This window comes from Seriola dumerili, unplaced genomic scaffold (assembly GCF_002260705.1).
Source record: "Seriola dumerili isolate Sdu_G_001 unplaced genomic scaffold, Sdu_1.0 BDQW01000088.1, whole genome shotgun sequence".
Lineage (NCBI taxonomy): Eukaryota > Metazoa > Chordata > Actinopteri > Carangiformes > Carangidae > Seriola > Seriola dumerili.
The window spans coordinates 11,724,465-11,749,126 of record NW_019174343.1 but is presented as its reverse complement, the minus strand read 5'-3'; the positions used below and the strand labels follow the sequence as shown (position 1 = coordinate 11,749,126).

The following is a 24,662-nucleotide window of genomic DNA, read 5'->3' as shown; positions in this document are numbered from 1 at the left end:
GATTTTACTGTAAAGTCAGTATCATCCCCTCTGGTCATTTGGAGGCATTAAGGACACTGGCACTGAAGGTGTTAAGACTCCCAGGAAAGGCTGGTGAAGGGGCACAGATGTCAGAGGGCAGGGGTCACAGTAGACAAGGAAATTGAGATAAAGACGGGTGCCATTTCTTTCCGTCCCTCTGGCTTAGAACTACAGGCAAAAAAACGAAAATGAAAGATAGAGCACAGGGAGGAAAGATTTATTGATCTACTTGGCAGAAAAATGAAAATACATGCAATATTATATAACCTAGATTAGGTTTCGTCTCAGTGAGTATGATCAGTGGTGAAGGATCTATACTGGACAGGAGAGGGGTTTATTAAGCTCTTTAAAGAAAAACACCTTGCATTGCAGTGGCACTGCAGGGTTATTAAATGATCTTGTGTCCAGATGCTTCATTAGTTTTTCTGTAGGGAGAATGTGCAAAAAATACAGATTGTTGAAAATAAAAAAAAAACCCACACATTGCATTCAGGCTCTCAGTCATTTGTCAAACAGCATCAAAGATTGTGTGACGGCAGTGTGGCTGGTTGAAATAATATTACAAAATAATGAGACATGTGTAACAGCTCTCTTAATTGTAGCACCTCGAAAGTCTAAAAATAGTACATGGTACTTAAAATACTACTCATCACTTCAGAGCATGAGAAGAAATAGTTCAGATTCTCTTTAAAACTTTTGCATGCACATATTTAATTCGCCTTAATGAGTACAAAAAGTTCTCATGTCTCGTTAAAATTTTTTTGGCTCTGAATAAAAATAGATTCACATGTGGCAATCAGAAATATACAATGAGTTTGCAAAGTATAAGAATAGACAAACATTTTATATGTTAAAAACTGTGCAAAAGAATGCTTTGCAAAATGGTGGAGGAATAAACAGTTCTAATAAAAAAGAGTGAGAATAGTGCTGTCTAATGGACAGTAAAGGCTGGAAAGCTCTATTTTCCAATAATGACGTTTCTGTAGCCCTTGACGTGACACAGCTTGTTGCTGTCGAAGTCGACCACCAGCTTTCTCAGCCCAGAATGGGTGGGAGTGAAATATATTTTCACCTTGGCATCTTCCCCTGGTCCCACTGAGGAGGACAGGCTGTGGGATAAATATTTAAACATTAATTTTGTGGCACACGCAGGGGGGGCTTTATCACAATCTTCAGACTGATCGCATAAATATTTAGACAATTGATTACCACTGACAAGGACAGCTCTGACTATTTATGGAGACGGTGCTGAGATGGTGAGTGAAGGTTAGACATAGTTTAATAAGTGTTTCATGAACTTTTTAATCTACCAGAGCTCTGGCCAAAAAATAGTGCTGATCATGAAAATGCATCATGTTCATGCAGTCAGACATCCAAAGCTGCACACAGTAAAGTACTTGATTGGCTCCTCCTTACTTTACTCACTGAATAAGATTAAAGTATTTAGGGAGATCATTGTTGAGTAATAACAAGCGGACAGTTCATCCAGTGCATTCTGTCTACATCCACTGCTTGCTCCAGCAAACCCCTGTGCTGCATGTTTTCTTTACCAGTGGGCTCTTGTCCTGACTAAACAGCAGCACATCCAGCCAGACATCTGGACGAGACCGTGACCAGGACAAGAAATCATAAAACCAAATAATACATATCTCATAGTTTGGAATTCAAATGGTGATGAAACATTTCCATCACACAGGATCATATGATGTACAAAAGTCCTGGTATGTATTTTCTTTCTTTTCTGCTTCTTTGTCTTGAAGAAAAAAATATTCAAATGATTGAATAAGGGAGAAATTGAGGATCATTATAATGTGTATCCTTGTGTCTACTGAGGAAAATGTCACAGTTTCTAATTTATGTCTGGTCAGTTGGCGCTCTGTGTTAGAGAAGAAGGGCAAACTCAAAAGCTGGATCACGAGACACTCATACCTCTCAGAGATGACGTTTCCCCCGGTGAGGTTGGCCCCCTCGATGCTGAAGCAGCAGTTCTCCAGCGGCTCTGGCAGCGGGTTTTGGAGGGTGATCTCTGCAGCCAGTTTTCGATTCTCCTTGGGTTCACCCAGGATCTGCAGAGCAAAGCCACCATGAGGTATTAGGTAATGAAAGTCTCAACGTAGTTACTATACAGTTTTGCTTGGCCAAAGCTCTTTGAATACACAGGAAGAGGCACTGATTTCACAGTATACAATCGTGCAGCTAAGACAAAGTATTGTAGGTTGAATTTGCCTTAAACTGGACATTGTATATGTAATTCTTTGCCATTGTTGTACCATAATAATACGTCCAGACTGGTTAAAACGTCCATATCTGTTGTTGCAGGTTACTGTACTCACTCTGACTTTGATTTCAGGATTGTCCAGCACAATGTTTCTCACTGTCAGTATTGTCTCTTTGGTGGTGTAGTCCAACAACAGAGCTGCCAGCCGGATTAAGTTGTCCTCAGTGACTAGGCCACCGTACTTAGAGTAGTTCAACCTCAGTGGAACCCGCCTCTCTAGAGGAACGTGCACAACATATTTAAAACTCACGTGAAGTGTATAAAGCGTCTGCATGTGAACACCACACCGCGACGTGTCTTACCTGCTCCTGGTGCGAGTTCTACATTGAGCAGATCTTTAAAGCCACAGTTCCCTCCCAGGAACCCATTGTAGGTAACAGCGCAGGATCCAAAGACCAGGCGGCATTTCTTGTCGCTTTGCGTGTTGTTAGTAACCACGGCAAACACGTCAAAGTCGCAGCCCTTCCTCATGTCTGACGTCACCTTGACGGCGAGGTGTAGGCCTTGATTCTGCTGCTGGTGGAGCAGCTTGTTTTGGTGGTCGGCCTTCTTGAAAACCTCCCGCTCTTCATCAGAACCTAGCAATGTGGATGCAACAAAATCACACACTGAATAAGAGAAGTCTTAAATTTGCCAAAATTAAGTTTTACCATCCAGAACACTCCACTTCCATAGTATATTCAACATGTCAAACGGTCTGTGTGAGTAAAGCAGCATAAACCTGACCTTCTTAAACAAAGGCAGTTAAGACTTGAGTTTATGTACATTAAGATTAACACAAATGCTGATAAGAAATGAAGGAATTTACACAGCAAGTGACCTTGGTGTGACCTGCCGGTATGCAGAGGAAGTTTGTATATACTGGAGGTAAAAGCATAGTGTGACATCTTGAGAAATATACGTTGAGTTAGGTTTGTCATGTACGATATACAGTAGCGTACGCTGTGGTGTCCTCTACCTTCAGGATACTTGTAGAGATGAGTGATGTCCTCTCTGGCATCACTGCCCACGCTCTTTGTGCTGATTTTCTGGCCTACGGCTACAGTGTTAGTGACTCTTGATGTGCTGCCATCTTTTTTCTTCATGAAGGTGATGGCGTCAGCGTTGACCTCAGCAAAGACAAATGGGGCATCATACTTGAACATGAGCTCGCCCTCCTTGATGGCCCTGACAGGGACGGGGCCACAGCAGTACACTCCTGAGGGAGGATGTGACAAAACTGATATTATAGATCCACCTTGGTGAACAGAAATATCATCATGGGTGCGCTGGTGCAGAGCGGTTGTTACCTTCACTTTTCTCCTGCGGTGTAGGGTCACTGGCCTGCCAGCCATTAAAATCTGATTTAAGGTCAGGCCTGGTCATCCAGCTCTCCACCCAGCAGTGATAGTTCCTACAGATACAACACACACCATCAGCTTGATCCCTACACTTAAACTTTCTGGCTGACTTAAGTTAAGTCGGAACTAAACTAAACCTCTGATGTGTAAATCTTTACTCTCAGGGTTTGTATAAACATCATTTCCCTTTCATAAATAATCAAATTAGGGGGGTGTTACAAACTCATGGGAGGTACATCTGATCAAATACTGTTCTGTTTATTCCCCAAGAAAGCGTTCATTAAATCTATTTGAGGTAAAGTACAGAAACTAAAATACGAATTAAACAGCTTTCAAAGTTTCTTACTGTGATTTTTAAGTAATTCACAGTCGTCCTGACAATCTCCTTTACACAAATAAATTTGTCTTCGGAGTTTATGTGCCTTTTTTCTTCACAATATGTAGAGTTACTACATTCCACGTAAATTAATACTAAACAGCCCTGCCTCCTACTGTAATATTACATACCTAAAACATATGTGTACTTACCAGATCATTTCTCTGGACTGAATGAGTTCTCCATTTTCGTTGATGAAGCGTTCAATCACCAGGTTGCTGTTGCTGTCGTGGGCTGACAGGTAGTTGGTGACGACTCTGCAGGGAATGCCAAGGGCTCTGGAAACTGATGGGGTATAAAAATAACTTACATACGTGTTGTGATACTCTAAGGAGGAGCAAAACCTATATCATAAATGTGTGTGTACATATATGGTGTTATGTTGCTATGTTGTCTGTTTGAGACAAATCACGTGTGTTTTCTAGTGATAGGCCAACAAGCTTTGCTCTGTCATATCTTACTTGAGCAGGCCACTGCAGCGAACACCCAGCACTGTCCGTAGCGCACAGGCTGACAGGCTTGTGTGTCCCAGTTGCGCAGAATCTCCACACTGCCCCTCCAAAACATGGGGCTCACACCTCCTTCATAACCATCTGTCCATTTTCCCAGCAACACCCCTCTGTCGTCATTACAATTCACCTGACAGGCAAAGGAAAGGACTATAAATATATACATATTTAATATAGGAAATACAAGATTTTTTTTCTTTGGTAACACACACTTATAGAGATATCTACGAAGCATCAGAAATGCATATTTGGCTTACCATGGCACTCAGCACTCTGGACACATAGATGGGATTTCTCCTCCCTGAGCAGTCTTTGCCAGGATTCCTCTGACATTTAGGATTCATATCCAGGATCCTCAGACAGACATCAAGAATTCCACCTTCAAACTGAACAAAAAAGTATTACTGCACATCAGTTGTTTGTCATGATTCACCTTTTAATAAAAACAGGTGTAAACACACAACAAATTAGATGCTTAATTCTGACATTCGTCACAAATAATGCTCTGCTAATGCTAATGCCAAGCTAATTAAACTGTATCAGAAGAAAAGGCTGTAAAAAGATAACACTCCCCTCATTTATCAGAACAACACTGATTAGTGTCAGATATCAACATCTCAGTTAATTTCTGCAGCAAATGTTCAGAAATTACTGTATGTTATGAGTTATGCAATGACCAGTAACCACTTGATAAGTGGTTATTTCCCTGTTATCAAGATAAACTCTGTCAGAATGTTGGCTGGCCTCGTTGACTATGTCTGTGTGATTAAGTGAAGCTGACAGTATCGCTGTTGGTGTTGGTACCTGGCCAAAGTTCCAGGGCAGGGGTATGGGATGTTTGGCACTGCCTCGAAAGATGATTCCATCCTGGGACAAGACATATTCTGCCAAACTCTGCTCATTCTCCATGTATACTGTATCACCTGCAGCCAAGAAACATAACAAACATGTCTGAGACTGCTCTAATACATGTCCTAATTGGTATATTACTGGTATAGTGTTGGTCTTAATTCCCTGGAAACTAAAAGCTCATATATTCTCACCCTGCAGGTGATAAGAGTTTAGTCACTGCATTTCAATGAAATTTGAAACTTCCACTTTACTTAAAGAGAATCTGGTTATCTTAGCTTAGACTGAAAACAGGGGGAAACATCTCCTTAATTAGCATATTATATTTCATTTGCATGTTGTCAGGCAATTCCAGTCTTTATGCTACGCTAAGCGAACCAGCTGCTTGTGTAGCCTTACATTTACGAGATAGATATGAGAGTGGTGTCGATTTTCGCATCTAACTCTGGCATGAAACATGATCATCAAAACCCTTTGCAGTCTAAAATCCCTCACACAGGATCCACTGCATGACAGCTTGAAGTATGGTCTGTTTACCCACCTGGGCACCAGGGGTTAAAGAGCAGGATAAACTCAATCCGCCCTGATCGCCCCAGGGTCAGGGTGTAGCGGCCTATAGGTGCATCAGGGGCGGAGCAGATGGACAGGGTAACCATGTCCCCAGGGGGGCTGATGACAGCGGCGCTCCAGCGGGAAGTGTCAATGTTGGCAGACAGACCGAAGGAGGCTCTGGTGCCATACTGCTCAGAAGGCTGAGGACCTGCATGTGACAGTAGTTAATATGGTTATAGCTCTGCATGTGGGAAGAAGCAAAGAGATTTTAGTGAAATATTTGTGTTTGGGAAATGGAAAATCACAGGATAAAGCCATTTTCACTGTTTTCTCTAACCATGCTACATTTAGTTGAAACATCTCAGGAATCTTATCATGCATGGTCAGTGTAACTGTATAATGGCCCCTAATTAAGACCAAAACTGGCTGGGATTCAAGTCTCACTCTGCGACCTCATTCACAGTCAAGTACTAGAGTTATGTAAACTTAAAATCATTTGTAAACTAAAGGCAGGTTGTTTGATCATTTCTCACTGGGTGGGATGAACGGTCCTCCTCCTATCCATTCAAATGTATTTGACTTTCAAAGGTTGATATTGTTATCTGTGATTATACACATGCTTTCCTGTTGGCAACCAACACTTCCTGTTTAAAGAGTTTGGGCAAGCAGCAGCTGTCTTATCAAACTTTACATGAGAAGTTTATCCAAATATCAAAAGAGGAGAAGAGTCGGATCATTTTCTGTGTTTCTCTAAGTTATTCTGGCAGCAGAAGCATGGGAATGCAGTAGCTGTCTGGGGCTCCCAATAATAATGGCAAAGTCTATCAACACCGGCAGTACTATGAGGGAGAGGCTTAGGTTAACAATGGAAACAACAACAGAACATTGTACAGTTTCATGTAATGAAACTCAATGTAAAAGCCAGTAGCAGATACACTGAACAAAAATGACCTTGTTTCCTTCCTTCCTCTCAATGAGAGGACATACTGTAACCACTGTGTTTTTTCCCTCATCCTCTTTTCATTATAAGATCATTATGACACACGTTTCATCTTGTCAAAGTGCTGCTTACTTACTTTTTCAGTCTAAAGGTTTTAATCAAGTACAAATGACCATTGGACAGAAACTTCAAAAACATCTGAAAGCACCTTAAAAACAGAAATGTGATAGTTTGTGAGGATGTAAGAGGGGGTATAGCTCAGTGGTAGAGCATTTGACTGCAGATCAAGAGGTCTCTGGTTCAAATCCAGATGCCCCCTTGGACTTGACAGATTTCACATCTCTAGCCTGTCTTTGAAATTATAGTTATTCCGATACAAATTCCTCTGAGACTCCCTAAAATACTAAATCGGGAGTCGGCGAGCATGTGAGTCTATGCACCTATCCCATACTGTGTAATGTACTGATAGACTTTAATGTTTCACATGCAGATAAAATGGCACTTATCCAGAAAATCCATTCTTTCTCGCCGCCCTAAAACAGTGGCCTACACAGGAAGTTGTGCTGCACAGCCACTGGCAGCCACTGTAAAAGAGCAACGAAGAATAATTGATTCCTTTAGCCATTGGTTAACTACTACCTATAAATTATTGAGAATTATTACATTTTGACTAAGTGTTTTTTGTTTTAATTGGTGCAGCCAGTAAGTGAGATACACAGCAATAAGCCTCAGCATTGGACAGCTTGCAGTGGTAGGCTACAACAGTTTTAAATTCTTTTTCCATATGTTGTAAAGAAAAGACCCAAAATGGACACTGTAAGCAGACTACTTGATTACTATAAGTGAATTATTTGAACAGCATTTGTATAGGAATGACTCTGTCCCAAGCATTTTGATCCATAGAAGCAGTCGATCACTGTAACCATGGTCACTATGAGCAGTACAAAAAGAGAGATTCTATGACATTCATGTATTTGTTCATGTTTTACAAAGGGTTTAACCTGAGCCATGCCATACAAAAATGACAGCAATTATATCACATCCATACAGGGATGGTAGAATACAGCTGTTAAAAACTTTTTTTTTAACACATTGGTATCGGATTGGTACTCGGAATCAGCCGATACACAAGTTCAGGTATCGGAATAGATATCGATAAGGAAAAAATGGGATATCTATCTATATTCTATATTAAAAATCCTTAAACCACTGTTGGATAAAATGCTGAATGCAGTTATTAAGTGTTATTTTAAAAAAAGAGAGTAGCACCTGTTTCTGCAACACAGTCAAGAGAGCTGACTCCTGGTTGATAGCTTGCAGAGCGAAGATACAGGCTGATTGTGAAGGGTTGTCCTCTCCTCACGATCAGACGATCTACACCGTTGAGATCAGTACGATGGTCGGTGTTGTTAAACTCACACTCCAGGTTCCAGCGTTCAATGTCCAGAGCTTAAAAGAAGAAAAAAAAACAAACTAAAATATAACCCAATAAAAGAGATTGATGTTATTCAAAATATACAGTACGTGCACATCAAGTATCATTCTTATGGATGAAATATGTGAGTTACTACCATGACTGTAACTAGAGAAATACTTGTTCTATTATTCAGTGTGTTACAGTCGGTTTTGTAAGAATTCTTGCAATTTTCTACAATTGTTATAAATGTGTTGTGAAAAAAGTTGCTCTATTTAGAGAAATAAACACTGAGCTAAACCTTACAACCTTGAAACCAAGGGAAGAATCTCCTCGGACAAAAGGCCAGGAGGTAAAATTATAGTTTTCTTTAAAACAAAGCTGAGGGCCATGATTGGTTGGTTAACCAAAGACAACATGACATTAACAAACCGGAAAGAAGCCATGGACAAGCTGGAGAGTCACTAATATAAGGATGAACATCAGGATGAGCATAGGGTCTGATACCAGATGCCAAGAAAAAGAGGCCTTAACACAGAACATCTGTAATGCATTAGTAATGTGTTTCACTTTCTTCCCACATTCCAATAAACCTACCATAGGTACAGAGCGAATAACTGATGAAACAAAAAATAATGATAAACAAATGATTCCTGCTAATTTCACTTTGACAACAGACTGTAGCAATTAAAAAGTATTTCAGTATAACCACTGAAACGTTGTAAAGTATATACATCTGTGTTTTGCTCCTCAGTCAGTGCCTTGGTTCTTCTTTTAATTTAACAGGAAGATGATGTATATGCTTATGAAACACTTAAAAATGCCACAAGAAAGTCTTGGTGAAGTGCAAGTTGTAAAATGTATAGCTGGTGTAGGATGAGGGATGTTTAATAGAATTTACAAGGTGTAACAATTACAAATGTATTTTTACAGCAGACTTGCGGTGAATTATCCAGGAAACCGTAGTTAATCAGATTCTAGATTTCCTCATGTTGTGGCTGTGAATGTGTTTTTTTTTGTTTTTTTTCCTGAAAAGTGAATTTATTTCCTTCCTACAAATTCAATTTCATAATGACTTCACTTTCCTGAGTGACTTTAAAAGGAGCTTGGTTAAATGTTTGTAAAGGGCTCATTATTTTATCTTCAAAGCCACTACACATTCTGTGGACTTTGGAATAAAAACCGTGGACTGCAGGACACTCACAGTCATTTATGGTAAGATAATTTTGGTCTCATGGAGCTTTCTGTATGATTTTAACAAGAGGGGAACACAGAGAGTCAGTCACTGCTTGTGAGGTGTGCAAACACACAACCACCTCCTCTCTCCAGTGTGTGTTGTGACTAACAGACTCCCACCCTTGGATTTCCTGTTTGTAGGAAAACTTAAGGTCCTCCTATATAATGCCTTCAAGGTCCTCCTGCTGCTGGCTAACCACTGGCAGGGCTGCTCCGTGTCAGGAGGTTAACATCCCCCCATTTACATGAGAAAAACCCTGGAAACAAGCATGAAGTGATGGTGTCAAGGCTGGGCTAGACTTAAGTAAACAAAGACTAAGCTGCAAAGACTTCCTGCTGTTTTACATGAAGTCCATGAGGGATCATTCCTCAGTACTTCTCAGGGCTCTGATGTTTTACTGAAATCGACCTTTGCTCAGTTCCTAATTGAAGACGTTAGTGTATCCAATTGGGGCAAATGCCTTAAAGATGACAATGCTAACTATTCCGGGACAGCTGGAGATTGTTGTAGGCAGAGGACTGTTCAGGCTGTTCATACTCACCAGCCATTTAACTCACATTTGATCTGTGCAAACATCAAGTGTCAAGTATGAGCATCGCACGGGAGCACAGATGCTATTTAACAGTTTATTGAAGAACCAGCAGGAGAAATAAATATCTAACATGGTTCCCAGAAGTTCCAATTTTTTCTCCTTTTTCTTTGGAAAACAGAGGAGTTTTGCATAAATCACACCCAAGTGAGGCAAGAGAGCCCCATTAAACGGTTCCTCATCTTACACAATGTGAAAACAATTAACATATTAAAGTCTGCAACCCAAAATCTTCAGAAACAACAGAATAAGGGTGCAATGACGTAATTCCTTTGGATTTGCTCTCAACCCACAGTGCCAGATGGTATGCATGTGTGGTGTCAAGCCAGACTCAATACATTTCATTGTTTTACAGTTTATTCTATAGGGTCACATAACTTGTAGCAGCCCAGTGCTCTAATATGAATGCAGGGGGGAGACTTTCCTCAGCCTTGGCCCTGCCTTCTTCACTAAGCTTTACATACTGCACACACCCATGCTTCGCTCCCACTCCACCAACCATGACCCACACTGCAGAGGGACTGTCTCTGTGGCAGCACTGAGCCCAGCATTAGCCTAATAAGGAAATTAAAGCAAAATGCCACTCATGTCAACTGGGCAGACTATTTTAACCTTGGAAAAATAAATATGCAAACTCCCATCTGAAGAAAAAGAACTTTTCAGTCTTGCAGGTAACACCCATGCTGAATTCAGAGCTTCATCACAGGCGCTTTCAATTTAAAATGAATGTTTTGTGCATGTTTAACAGTAGGAAAACAGGTGATGCTGATTCATCGATGTGCTGTTTATTCTAAAAACTAGGATTTCCAGCAAGTTTTGCTTTATATTTGTATTTCGTTGCTCCTACAGACTGACCTTTCCTGTGAATAAGAAGATTAAAATATACCAACTGGCAAAAACTGTACATTTTTTGTAAGATTCAGACTAGGTGGTTCCAGTTATCCAATACACACACACACACATACAAAAATACATTGAATCTAAAATAGAAACCTGTATGTCTGTTCTACTAAAGAGTGGCTAACAGCCCTCCTTAGATATCTGTGGTATGCTTCACTCACAAGTCAACAACAATTTCAACTTTTAGAGTGGATACAGAGCAAACCTGAAGGTTTGACCAGTTTCTTGTCAGGGATGTTTTGAATGCCTTTACAAGAGTTTAAAGCAAACTGTTTGTAGGGTGCAGTCTGTGCGCTTGTAAAGATAGCAGCAGTTAAACGGTGGAGGCTCCAACTGCTCTCAGCTGTTATTGTAAATGTTAAGGTCCCAGGGCAACAATAATCTGTTCAAACATGAGGGTGTAACATTTTTCAGATGCACTGGACGTCGGATGTCTGATGAAACGTCTGCTTGAAAGAGCACCCAATCCACCAACTCAGGGTGATGATATGTGAAGACTGTGACAACTGTACCCTTGCAACCCTCTCAGCATGATAGTGACAACGATATACTGCAGTGGAAGCCTGACCTTCCTGGACTTTCACAGTTCATCATAAAAATACACTGACAGTGAGCAGCATTTAAAGTTATATTAACACAAAGAACCATATTAGGAAATGCTTTGAAGAAAACATCAAAGCAAAATCCAAGGGGAACTTACTTGAATACATTACACTGTGTCACTGAATCGAAATTTATGTATTTTTAACCATTTAGTTAGTTATAAACTGTTATTAAATAGCAAAGAGTTTCCACTTCTTTTTTTTTTAAACACAGGTAATTTATGGTGTGCTTTAAAATAAATAGAAGTCTGTGTGTAACTTACCTTGTGCCATGACTGCTGCTGTTTTCTTTGGCTAAACTGTGTCTTCAGTGAATCTTCTGCTCAGACGAGAATCTCGTGTCTAACCCTGTCTGCCCGTGCATATCTCGGTCTGGCTAATATAGTCCTCCTTCTGCCAGTGAGTCCGAGGGTGGGCGTGACGCGACCCTCCCCTACACCGGAGGGGCCGTGTGCGTGCACCCACGTGCACGCGAGCGCACATATGTTGCGTTGTTGCATTACACATTCTGTGCATGATTCATCCGAGTGTACGTCAGATACAGTAAGATCTATTGCGGGGTTACCAAATCATAAGTGCTCTACCTCTCTGTTTGGCGGTGGAGCCAGTAGATTTCCAAAAGGTTTTAATGTTTTGATGATGAGTCAAGGGAAAACAACAGCAGGAGAGAAGCAGCTGAGTGGTATGCAACGGTGAATGTTGGGTTCAAAAAGTTACCTATCAATCAACTGCTGTTGTATTTTAGTTACACTCAAATCTTATCAGGGCACTTGAAATGTCGTATTTTTCTTATTGTCAACAGAAGAGCAGAACCGATAATGCAGTATATTCAGGGGCATAACACAAAGAATTGGCCTGTGCGCATCTGCAGTCTCAGTGGGCCCTTTGTTTAATGATCCATTGCCTCTCCTGTATGAATAACTAAATCAATAAGTCTAAGCCTATGGATCTGTAGTGGTAATCAGTAGTGTTTTAAACAAATTGTAAAAAAATTCTCATCATCCTGTGATCATTGTGTGAAGGTTTCTATGTGAGTTTTAAGAACATTACAAAATGTTAATTACGTCAGAGTTCGTGGGTCTTCATTATATGCTGAGCATAAGACAAAGATGGAGGGCCATCTTACTCTGGCCTCTACACTCAGAAAGGATTTTCCTTCACTGTATGTCATAATAAATAATAATATAATAATAAAATAATCGAATGAGATTTCACTGGAATCATGTTTTATTTGCAGAATTACGGTGAATTAGTGTTGCAATAGTAAAAGTAAAATGCATAGTAAAACATACAAAATAGGTAGCCTTGAACATTGCAATCACTATCAATCGATTGACTGATCCTGATATTGATAGACATATTAAACAACCTTTCCAATGCTGCTGAAGGTTTATTTCCATTAGCAAAACTCATCAAAACACTATAGTAAACTAATCATCCTCATGTCTTCAACTGGTTGATTGTCAAGCAATTTATTCTATTTAATTACAGCATTAGTTTACTTAATACTAATAATGCTTATATAATGCTAATGATATCAAATTTCAAAATTACAGATAAAAACAAGGCATTTGAGGGCCCCTGGTAACTTAGTGCCATTATGTTGCCCCTGAGTACATTGAACCCATTAACTGCCTTTGTAACCACATGTGCCAGTGTTGACAAGAAATTAGTTTAAAAGACATTAGTGAGCCACACCTTTGCACTGGGTGATATGTCCTTTAATTATGATAAACAGGATTTTTCATAGTAGTACTTTATTTTGAGTTAACCCCCCATACTCCCCTGCTATTTCAGATATTCACTAGCTTTTAGTAACCCAAAATAGTCCCCAACAAATGTATTCTTTGAATAACAGTTGGGCACTGTAATTTATAATGCCCAAATATTATGTATCTGTCCCTTTTGCACATATAAAAGACAGATTTGAGCCTTCAGTAGGAACCAGTGATTTTACTGCTGAGAACTGATGAGAAAAGTATTGAATACTTCTTGTCTAAGAAGGGTTTAAATCTGTAAGTCGCGTCTACTACTGAGTTAACTTAACCCCACATGTGCTTTATAAACTACACTTCAAACCTCCTTTGAGGCTACAACAGAGCATCTTCTCCATCACAAAAAAAATTGTCTTTGTACATAATGAGGTCAAGAAGGGACTGTATGCACAGGTCCAAGCGCACAAAAGGACGAATTGTACAAGCAGCATTTCAAATCAAAGCAAATTGGTTTCTTCTTCTTTGGAAAAACTACAGTTTTTTGTCCTGTGCGCAAGACAACAAGTACAAATTATGCAACAAAAATGCAAATGTCAGTATAGAATTTGTAATTATAACTATGTCAGTAAAAGCAGAGGATGAAGTCAGTCATATGGTTTGAAGTGCTCTCGGCAGACTAGTTTTAACTACAAACATGAGTCTTGGCTCCAGAGTTGGGCATTACGTCAGAGAAGTGAATTCAGTGATTAACAGAAATGAAACCAAAGCCAGAGCTCTGTCCAAACCTGCACAGTGGAAATGACTGAGAGTCTTTGCCAAGGCAGGCTTGGCTACTTCAGAGTGAATGTGTCATCTATCACCTGTACTCACTTCCAGGTTAAATAATAAACGTTTGGCTGTTTAAAAAAAAAAGGGGGGCGGGGGGATTTCAGTCAAGAGTGCCAGCGTTAGAGTTATGATGATGGCAAAAGAACAAAATTGAAAAGACAGCGGAAACAGTGGAACACAGTGGTTTTTAGAGTAAAATCCCCTGAAAATAGATCTTAAATATACAATTAAAAAATAATGAAGACAGCTCTATCAATAATAATTAAAAAATTCACACTGAATGCAGGACTACTGTTGCTTGTGGCAAAGGCAACTTCTTTTCTTTACGCCAGACAGTGACTAATGTAATAACTAATAACTAATAACTTGAATTAACGGGAATTAAAAGTTCCAGATTTCAGCTTTATCATATTTTCCCTCCTGGTTCTTGTTTTTCGCTGACTCACATGCTGGGTCTGTAAGTTCTGAAGAAAGTTTCACAAAATGGTTAAAGGGAAATATGATTATTTTCACATATTGCAGCATAAAACATAAATCAGCTTAAGATTTATTTTTAAATACCACTGTTGTTAGTTCCAATAAATGTCTGTCTAATGCAGATTAGTGACTACAGCGTTTCCTTTTCTGCACTGTTTATGTTAAGTATAATGGTTTGTATTGAGACCAGAACAAGGGATTCTCTACAGTCTGTGTAGAGAATTAAATACAACCTTTAATGAAATACTCAAGGAAAACATGGATGATACTATTGTTATGGCTACATCTGTATTATATGTTCCTTTCTAAGCTATTTTTGAACTGAGGTTGACATTAGTGTTAATTCAAATATTATGTTTTCAAATCTAAAACTGGCTGTAAGTGACGTTTATTGTAAAAACACAGATAAAGACAAACACTTCATTACTGCAAATATTCTGTATTTCAAACAGAAAGCCATACAATTGTTACATACATCAATATCTTCATAGCAGTAACGTGAGTTTATACAAAACTGTTAAAAAAAAGACAGAGTGAATGTAATTTTTTTTCAGAGAAAATAAGTAATTAAGTTTGATAAATCTGTACAAAAGGCAATACATTTACTGTAGGATGTTATTTATTGTTTTTTTATTCTACCACAATGAAATTAGCCACGTTTTCAAACTGCCGTGTAGTGTAGCATTTTGTTATAACATGTAAGCATAGACACAAAGACTCTAGCAACTCTATGATCCTCCAAATGATCTATGAAACTAGACACACCATGCAAAGTCATGTACATATATCGACATTTTTCAGACCCTTCCTTTTAGTGGTGAGATTAAACATGTATTTACAGAGTGGTAATGGATTATTACAGTAACTGCTTGTATAAAAGGGTGTCTGTTTAAATAGTTTCCTCTTTCACGCAGACATTAGCAGACTTCTCTCGGCTTTTCTTGGTTTGCCTCAGATCTGCAGAAAAAAGTGAAATCTTTTAACAAACTTTTCCTTCTCACAGCAGCACAGTTTATTATTAGTATACACTTTATAACTGTAAAGTAATATTTAGATTATGTATTAGGTTAAGAAGGATAGGTGGTATAGAATTGCACTTTACTCACCTTGTACCGTCTCTCACAGGTCAAACCTCAGTGGATCTTCCAACGCTGGTGTTCTGAACCTGAGGGATTCATGAAAACATTATCAATTCAATATTAATCATAGCAGATGATTGATAATGGACATGAGGAAATACAGCAAGCACAGGGAAAAAATAAGGGAGGGCAGAGATAGTTTACTTGAGTGTGAAAGTGATGAATGACTCTGGGAGTAATTTACAGTTGTATTAAGTGCTTTGTGTTTTCCAGTGCTTTTAACCATACAACCAACAATTACTCAGTTACTGGTTATGAGATTTGTACCGCACCTTGCCACAGGGGAGATCCTTGGCCTGGTACTGTGGTTTGGGTTTGGGCTTTGGTGCAACTGGTGGTTGGGTTTTCTCTGGGGATCCTGCCAGAGCATTTGGTTTGTGGAAAGCAGCAGAAGTTTCAGCTCGATGAGCAGCCGCAGCCCCCTTAACAGTGGTTACGGAGGCACAGACAGAGGAGGTGTCCTCCGCCTCTCCTCCGACAGCGGAGTGGTAGCTGTGACTGCAACTGCTGAAGCCGCTGACACTCTCTCCCGATGACTCGGAGCTGTCCACTGGAACATGGACACGACTTGATTATACACATGACAGTTGGATGTGTGAACAGATGGATGGTTAGTTATGAAGGAAAAATCCAGTCAATCAACCCACTATCAATCATTCAATCAACAAATGAATCAACAAACCTAAAACCATCCAACAACCCACTATTTACTGTAAAGTTGTGCATTGTCCAAATTGCCACTTACATATTAGGATCTGATTCCCACTCTCATGGTCGAGGTCATCTTCTTCCAGAGCTCCAGGGGGTGATACGTATCCTGCAAGCACCCCCATAACCACCCGCCGCTTTGGCCCACACCCATATCCCACAGGGGACAGGGACCCTCCTCCAGAGGAAGAGGAAGAAGATGTAAAGCTTCCTGAACCAACAGATTTTGGCCGACTCCCCGGGAGCCCGTCCTGTGCCCCACATGACCCCACAGAGGACAACACCTTGTTTTCTGCAGAGACTAGGTGGGAGTAAGTTTTATCAGAGGAAGCTTGATCCAGATGTTACAAAAACAATCACAATGAATAACTGAACTTTGACTGGCAGTATTTGCTCACCTCTTCCCATCAGCACATAGTTGACGGCTCTGTCGTTGATGGCTGCTTCACTGGGTTGGATGTCCATGAAAGGCTTGTTTCCGATACCCATGAACACTCGCTCCTGCATACGGACCTCTAAAAAACACACAAAATGAAACAATTTCTTTAAAATATTTCAAATGAAGGAAATGAACTGAAATGTGGCTGTTGGTACCTCTGTTGTGTACTGCCTGCTCCCAGAGGATCCGCTCCAGGTCCTTGGTCCAAGCCCCCTTCACCTCCCGGCTAAGTGCTTGGAGTATGTATGTGTCCTGGGTTTTCCTCTTCCTGAACCAGATCTCAAAACACAGGCCGCTCTCACCGCTGTTTTGGGTCATGCCTACATCTGATGTCTTATTTACAAACAAAGACAAATTGATCGTGTAAAATGGCAGTTTCTAACATAGCAAGCAGTTATGCAAGTTTGGCCAACCACAGACAAGACTCCAAGACTACTGTCTTGGGAATGCATAAAAATTGTGCTTGTGGAGAGTTATGAAGTGTGTCAGAGAGCTAATAAACTGCTGGAAAGGAGAGTGAAATAAATGTTGTGTAAGTGGTGGGCAAAGAATCTTACGAGGAGGGGCAGACCAGTCATCTGGAGTACAGTACAGGAATTTGACCTGGTGGTAACAGTAGTGGTTGTAATGGTTGGCTTTTGCATTAGGTTCATGGTCTTAATGGGTTTCTTGCTCAGATAGTGATTCGTCTAATATACACTCACTACTAAAAAAATAAGTAAAAACAACATAAAATTAATTTAATCATTTAGTAACAACTGTGTGGAAGCAGTACATTTTAAAATCATGCTCTCATCAACTGCTTTTCTATTTTCTTCAATGTACTGCAACTATTTTTTAACATAACATATTGTACTATTCGAATATTATTTAAAATATTCGTGCTTATGCTGGTGTGTGGTCAAAAGTCCAGGGCCATTTTTCATGTCTTACCGGTAAATGATGAATCAGTTTTGCTACGTTGTAATAAGCAAAGGAGATTTAATTTTCTCTGGAAGTGATGAGTAAATCTATTCCAAGGCAAAGGCAGCAGCATGCTCTTAGGCCTGACGGAAAACACATTGTACTGACAATGAGGAAGTAGTAACAATGCTGAGGCCTTATATTGCTGGATTTACTGGTATTTCACCATACTTATGAGGTCTGACAGGGTTATAGGGTTTGGGGTTAGAGCTAAAATTATGTTAGGGTAAGTCTAACAGTTGTGATGGTTACTGCTTAGGGTAAAGGGCTGGGGAATGCATTAAATCAATGATGGGTCCCCATGAATGAAGTAAAACAAGAATGTGTGGGTGTGTGTGGGTGGGTGTGTGCGTGCATATACTATGTGTACCTTGAATGACTGTTTGTAGATATATGTGTCATTTCCTACATCGGTCTTACGAGTTTTGCTAAAGAGGAGGAGTTCTTGAAAGAGGAAAATGTGGCGGAAACATTTCTTCTTTCTGAATGTTACCACAAACTCATCTTGGCGTATCAGCTGTCCCTGCTCCTTCAGATTAACCTGCAGTACACAAAAGGAGGAGACACGCTTAGGCTGATAAGCCATGGCCATGTTCTGTAGTCAGCAGTAATGCGTTTGTTGTTCTTCAAAAATAGTGAAAAAATTAAATAATATAAAAAATTAGTGAATCAGTGGACAGATTTTGCTCATACCAGTACGGTGAACATTAACACAACATATTATGAACTTCCTTATCATTTGTTGGAGTGCAAGAAAGACCATAAAGTTCATAAAGTAACTAACAAAACTGCTGTGAATCCAAGTCAATTCCACTGTACAGATAATGGAGCTCCAGGCCATCAACCCCCACACATCACACCTCCCTTTACATCTCATGAAGAAGATGATAACACTACAGTTTTCACTGCTCAACTCACTCCATCCCAGATTACTCATGACTAATCAATGATATTGTAAAAAAGTAAATAGACATTTCTAAGAACACCTCCCCTCGACCCCACTACACATAATCCTTATTGGATGTATGCCATAGTCTTTCCTGTACCTGTTTCCCTTCTCTCCATTGCATTTTTTCCAGTGATGTTGCTCAATGAAGGATCACAAGTAAAAAAAAAAATTCTCATTACAGTACATTTATGTGTAGAATACTTGTTCTGCATGTTCTGTAAGATATGAAATCCTCCTTTCAAATAATCTTGCCTGATGTTTACAAAATGACAAAAAGCTTACGTCACAATTGTGGATGGCGTCCATGGCCAGCAGGTTGTTGCCATGGCGGAGCTGGAAGTGAATGACCTCCAGGGCGGCCTTGACCTCAGCCATCTCTCTGGTTTGCCCCAGACCACACTCTCTCATCATGTCCTGCAGCAGCAGGCTGTACTTACTGATGCGCTGCACGGGCTTCAGCAGGTACGACCACAGGTCCATTTTATCCCCCAGCCTCAGCTGTTTTTGCTGGTGTGAGAGAGGAGACAGAGCAGCCAGTGAACCTGCAGCAGTGCTAGATATGTACTGGTAAAGCTACAATACCAGGATAATGCTAAAACTGAGTTGGAGAACAGCTTAATGTAAAGTGGATGAGACTCAGCAAGTTCCACCATTTTTGGTCCAGACTGAGAGATCTCAACAACCACAGGATGGATTACCATGACATTTTGTACAAATATTCATGTTCCCCAAAGAATGAATCGTAATGACTTTGGTGATCCTTTGATATCTCCGCCAGTGCCACCATGAGGTTGACATTTTTGTTTTTTAGTGAATGATGTCTTGACAGCTATTATTGCCATGAAACTTGGAGCAGATATTCATGTTCCCCACAGAATGAATTGTAATAACTTTGGTGATCAACTTCTCATCAGGTCAAAATTTTCAGATTGTCCAATACTTTGGATCATGACTGACTTACTCTTGTTAAAATGCACCAGGCTCTCTCCTCTAGAAAAATCCTGATGTAGTTTTAGCAGAGAAATGAGAAAAAGAGGAGCAAAGGCAGGCTGGCAGAGGTTCTCACCTTGAAGAAAGCCTGTCCATGATTGATGAGAAGAGTATCAGACTGTGGTTTGTTCTTGCTGTAAAGGGCATACAAAGCAAAGCTCTCTCTCTAAGATAAAAAAGAAAAAAAGAAAGAAAAAAATACCATAGTTATTCATCATTATCATCACCAGTTAAAAAATGTGTATGTGTCGCACTGTGAAATTCAGGCATAGTTTACCACTGGAGGATTGCGTAAGCTAATAAAACCTCGCTATTTTCAAAGAACGTGTCAATGATATCAACATTTCGGCTGTTGGAAGAAAAGATTCCTGGAAGCTACAGACATGGCATCGGTTCACGGTCTGGACACATCTGGAAGAGCTATTGTTATCGATTATTCTGAATTACTGCGGTTATGGTTCAAAACAGGAAACCATGGACGGCTACTTGTACGCGGACTCACATCTGCCTGTGGTTTTGTTATTTGAATAACAATCACACAGCTTTGAGAGACAATGTGAGTGTTTATAATATATTCTCATTAAGATCTAAAATTATTGTCAAATAATAACATAATCAAATTCAGAATTTTAATTTTTCCTAAACAAGGGTCATCACATTCTCAGAGCCAACAATTTCCAATACAGTCACAATAACACAAGTGGCACCAACATGTCGTAGGAAGCAGCGTCCCACTCTGAAGGGTTCATTCACGCAGCTCTCCAACTCATTCAGGAAATGGTGTCGGTGGAAGTCGTGGAGTTTTTCTAGGTTACCGAAGATGCTCCCCCTCTGGCCCCTGAGGTCCTGAGGGACGTCGGCCCTCTCCAGCTCAGGGAAGTAGTGTTCTCGGACATAACCCAGAGCCTTCACGTACTCCCTCTCTGTGGACAGCAGCTCCTCCATTATCCTCCGCAGTTTCCTGTTCCACATGTAGGAAATGAAAAATGTAAAGTCACTGATTTTACTAAAGCTCATAACTAAACCCAGGTGATCTTGGGATCACACTCAGTTTTACGTTATTTATCTTAATCTTTAATTTTTATATGACATTATTCTTTAACTGTTGAACAACTGAACCATTCATGAATGTATGGATATATTTTTTAGCATTTCACTTAATTTAAAGTTACAGCTGAGGGAGGGATGCATTACTTACAATACATTGCTGCCATTGTTTTCTGCTGGTGTGAGTAATGTCTCTGGGGTCCTTAAATCTTTAGGGCTCTGGGTGGAGACTGTGCATCCTTCTCCCTCCTCCTCATTACTGTCTCTTTTTGACTTGCAGCTCAAGTTTCCTGGGTGTAAACTCTCTTTATGGGAAATGGGCAGATTTTTGACAGGCTGCAGATTTTGTCCCAGTGGCTGTATCCTGTTCTGACAGTGTTTGTGTCTTACATTTAAAGGTGAAAAGCCAGAGATGCTCGTCAAATGAGAGCTAACACATGATCCCTCGCTTAGGGACCGACCCAAGGCTTTGTGCAATGGAAAATAATCGCCCACTTCGGTGGAGTCTGTGCCCCTCAGATCTGCCTCGCTGTGGTGCTCTCTTAGCCTCCATTTGGTTTTTGGATGACAGTCAACATTTTGTAAAAAAACAGGAGTTGTTTTCTCATTTTCAACTTTTGCATCAGTTAATTTCTGTGCATGATGTTCTCCTTTCTCGCACCCTCTCAAGTCAGGTTTTAAATGGTGGTTGGAACATGCAGCAGTGATGCTTTCTCTTGCATTTTCTGAGCTATTGTCCACCTCTTTAGGAGAGGTTGGCAGCTGTGTCAGGGAGGATTCATCCTCCCCCACCTCAGTCCTTCTCTCCTTCTTCATTCCTCCATCTTCCCCTTGAGAGTTTGCAGCTGTGGCCTGCTGGATCTGGTTCTTATCTACGTTTTTCTTCTTCTGCATCTCCTCAAGACACTGCCTTACTTCTTGGCACTGGACCCAAGTTGCATTCCACACCTTCATAACCTCAGAGGCCCCTGATCCCACACCACAGGCCTTAACTCTCAGAGCCTGGAAGTGCGGGGTAGAGAATTCGCCACCTAATCTCTCTTCATACATCTGGAGTGTGCTTAGGATCTGAGCTGAGTAACACCCCTGCCCTACCTGCTCCAAAAAATGACTGCATTCCTTGGCCAGGGCAGACGCCTAGACAGAGAGAGAGGGAGAAAGAAAAGTGAATTTAGTATTTTAGATTTAAAAGTTAGCACAAATCACACAGAAATATGCAGACAAAGGGCAAGTGAAGACAGAAACAAGTGAATGGAAAAAACATGGAGCAATAAAAAAAACAAAACAAACCTGATAGCAGAAGCGGTACACATGCACCAGAGTGTCCAGTTCTTTGGACCTCTTTTCTGCCCGCAACATAAAGCCATCCATATTGGATTTGAAAGTGCTGACCAGAGTACGAAAAATATCTGTTGCAGGACTGGAGTCACTGGTACCTACAAGTCCCTCTGCCTCCGTCACCAGGGTCAGAGCATGCTGTTGTTTCTCCTGAGAAAAACCATGAGATGTGAAGTGGAACTCTCTGTCTGTGAGTTCTTAATCTACTATTTACTGTTATCACTGCAGTCATTTAAATATTTCCATTTTCAGATTTGGGAGAATAACAGAAAAATGTTGGCAGGGGAACAGAAAAACAGAGAGCCAAATAAGGATAAATTTTTACATCCCTTTGATATATTGGAGTAATACCTTGCACTGAATGAGAAACTGTTCAAAGTGCTGCAAAGCCTTTTCTGTGCACACCAGGGTATTATCTGTTGTGTAAGAGTCCGTCAGTCTTTGTTCGCCTTCTGTATTGAACCAGGTCCCAGCCTGCAAGACGCAATGAAGAATTATATAATATTGGTTTATAGTTTGGCAAACCATGAGGGTCGTATTACATTTCTCATTTTAACAGTCACATTAATGAAAATGTGGACAAAATGTGACCAACTTTCATATCCCTGTCAACAATACATCGTTAATGAATTTTTTAGATACCTGAATACATTTTGTAGATTTTATTAGTGTGAATAGACTGAGAAAGCTGATAGTACCATGCTGATTTTGGCCTCCATCTCTCTGAGCTTGAAGAGGAACTCCAGTTGCTGCAGTGACTCATTCGATCTCATCACCAGCATGTGGAGCTTCTCCTCCACCTGGTTATACAGACTCGTTACTGACTCCAGAGCATCTCTGCAGGGAATATGTTATTTAAGCAATAATTTTATTAATGGAGAGCATAATAACTCTACACATGCTGTTCACATGCTTGCAGCCTTGATAAACTTGTAATTACAAAAAAGTCTAATGTAAATGATGTGTATATATCACAATATACCGTAAATGGAATAATTAACTGACTCAATATTAAAACTAATTTTTTTACCTAAGCATATGGCTAAAGTATCATTTAAAATTAAGTATTATCCATGTGCTGTGCATTTATCTGAAACAACAACTTTAACTGATGATGTAAATCACAGCTGTGGAAGAGAAACATATGTTCTATACAGTGTTGGAAGAAGTGTTCATATTATACCAGTGCAGAAATCCTGCATTTTAATATAACTTTAGGTTTAACTTTAACATTATGGGCGCTTGAGGTATAGCAAATTCTAACTGCTTATTATGTTCGTTGATGTGTGTTCATATTACAGTGGTGAAATGTATTGCCTCTGCACCCACACAGGTGTTTCCACTTATGTTGCTTAATTAGACCTCTTCTCAGGCCTGAGTGGGCAAGCACAAACTGGGCTTGATTTATATCTCCCTCACCCATCTGTTGGTATTGTTGTACCTGTAAGAGCAGGACACCCTGCATCAATCTAATTAGTACTGTACTTCAATTTGGTGACATTTAGTGTTATTCCCGTCATACCTCCAGCTAATTTACACCAGACTAAAGGTATAATCTGCCAACATAATTGAGAACACCTGTGTGGGTGTGCAGAGCAGTTAATTTGTAAAGTAACTAGTGACCATATATAAATGTAGTAAAAGTTAAAGTAATGGAGTAAAAAGTTCCATAACATGGAAATACTCCAATGAAGTACAAGTACCTCAAATTCTATTGAAGTACAGAACTTGAGTAAAAAATAAAGAATTGGCTAGTGTAGACAATGTAGAAGAAATGAGATTTGAGCAATGCTGTTACGATGTACGCGCATTGGCGGCCTCTGGTGGAGGCCTTACGCATACCCAGTAGGAAGAGGATTAAGTAAGTACGTTGTAATGAACTGTATGTACAAGTACGATTAAATATCATCGGATACCTGTAGTCTTCAGACTGTGGAAATCCTCTCTCCTCTCTCCTCATCCTGGCCAGAACAGCCCCTCCCTCTCTCTGCAGACTAACCAGTCGAGTGTCCTCTAGCACCTCTTTCATTGAAGCCCTCTGTTCCTGAATGCATTGCTGCACCTCCTGTGGCACATGCAATGTCAATATTTATGCACCCGTCCAAAATAAATATATTATATTATAGTATAGTATGAGTGTATACATTTTACCTGGGCAGTGTCTATCTTTTTGCTGCCATCTACTTTTCTGATGGCCCTCTGCAGCAAGCTGTCTGCCCCTTGCAGGTTAGTCATGAAGGAAACCAGCCTCTGGAAAAGAATTAAGGTCATAACTTATTGGAGGTTAACAGACATATGTTGCACTGTAATGAAAACAGGGTTTTTTTCTGGCAGACAGAAACTACATATCAGCAATCCGCTGCCTGCCTACAGAGAGAACAACGGGCAGTATCATCCTAAGGCCTATACGTGTGTACTGAGGTGTGCTTATTAGTTGAAGCTCTCTAAACACAGGAGACTTC

At 40.2% G+C, this 24,662-nt stretch overlaps 2 protein-coding genes and 1 non-coding gene across 3 annotated transcripts in view; 1 reads left to right on the top strand and 2 right to left on the bottom strand.

Moving 5' to 3' along the window:
- Positions 1-217: 217 nt before the first annotated feature.
- LOC111221924 (protein-glutamine gamma-glutamyltransferase 2-like) lies at positions 218-11,962 on the bottom strand. Its single transcript, XM_022745519.1, has 13 exons — positions 11,871-11,962; positions 8,135-8,314; positions 5,915-6,133; positions 5,329-5,447; positions 4,782-4,910; positions 4,477-4,654; positions 4,168-4,300; positions 3,589-3,692; positions 3,258-3,497; positions 2,602-2,877; positions 2,355-2,515; positions 1,951-2,087; positions 218-1,130 (listed from the first exon to the last, which is right to left on the bottom strand). The coding sequence occupies exons 1-13, from the start codon at positions 11,878-11,880 to the stop codon at positions 980-982; spliced, it is 2,037 nt and encodes a 678-aa protein (XP_022601240.1). The 5' UTR covers positions 11,881-11,962; the 3' UTR covers positions 218-979.
- Positions 7,113-7,184, top strand: trnac-gca. Its single transcript has one exon. It is a non-coding gene; the product is annotated as a tRNA-Cys (tRNA).
- Positions 11,963-15,008: 3,046 nt separating the features above from the next.
- Positions 15,009-24,662, bottom strand: part of LOC111221923 (uncharacterized protein KIAA1755-like) — a 28,744-nt gene continuing 19,090 nt past the window's right edge. Inside the window, exons 9-24 of the mRNA XM_022745518.1 lie at positions 24,352-24,450; positions 24,117-24,265; positions 22,899-23,037; positions 22,552-22,674; positions 22,153-22,350; positions 21,014-21,999; positions 20,527-20,776; positions 19,892-19,981; positions 19,108-19,332; positions 18,247-18,417; positions 17,069-17,246; positions 16,873-16,989; positions 16,512-16,775; positions 16,039-16,316; positions 15,734-15,792; positions 15,009-15,584 (exon numbers count right to left, since the gene is read on the bottom strand). Coding sequence (XP_022601239.1) covers positions 15,754-15,792; positions 16,039-16,316; positions 16,512-16,775; positions 16,873-16,989; positions 17,069-17,246; positions 18,247-18,417; positions 19,108-19,332; positions 19,892-19,981; positions 20,527-20,776; positions 21,014-21,999; positions 22,153-22,350; positions 22,552-22,674; positions 22,899-23,037; positions 24,117-24,265; positions 24,352-24,450 — 3,306 coding nt within the window. The 3' untranslated portion in view covers positions 15,009-15,584; positions 15,734-15,753. The remainder of the gene's footprint in view (positions 15,585-15,733; positions 15,793-16,038; positions 16,317-16,511; positions 16,776-16,872; positions 16,990-17,068; positions 17,247-18,246; positions 18,418-19,107; positions 19,333-19,891; positions 19,982-20,526; positions 20,777-21,013; positions 22,000-22,152; positions 22,351-22,551; positions 22,675-22,898; positions 23,038-24,116; positions 24,266-24,351; positions 24,451-24,662) is intronic.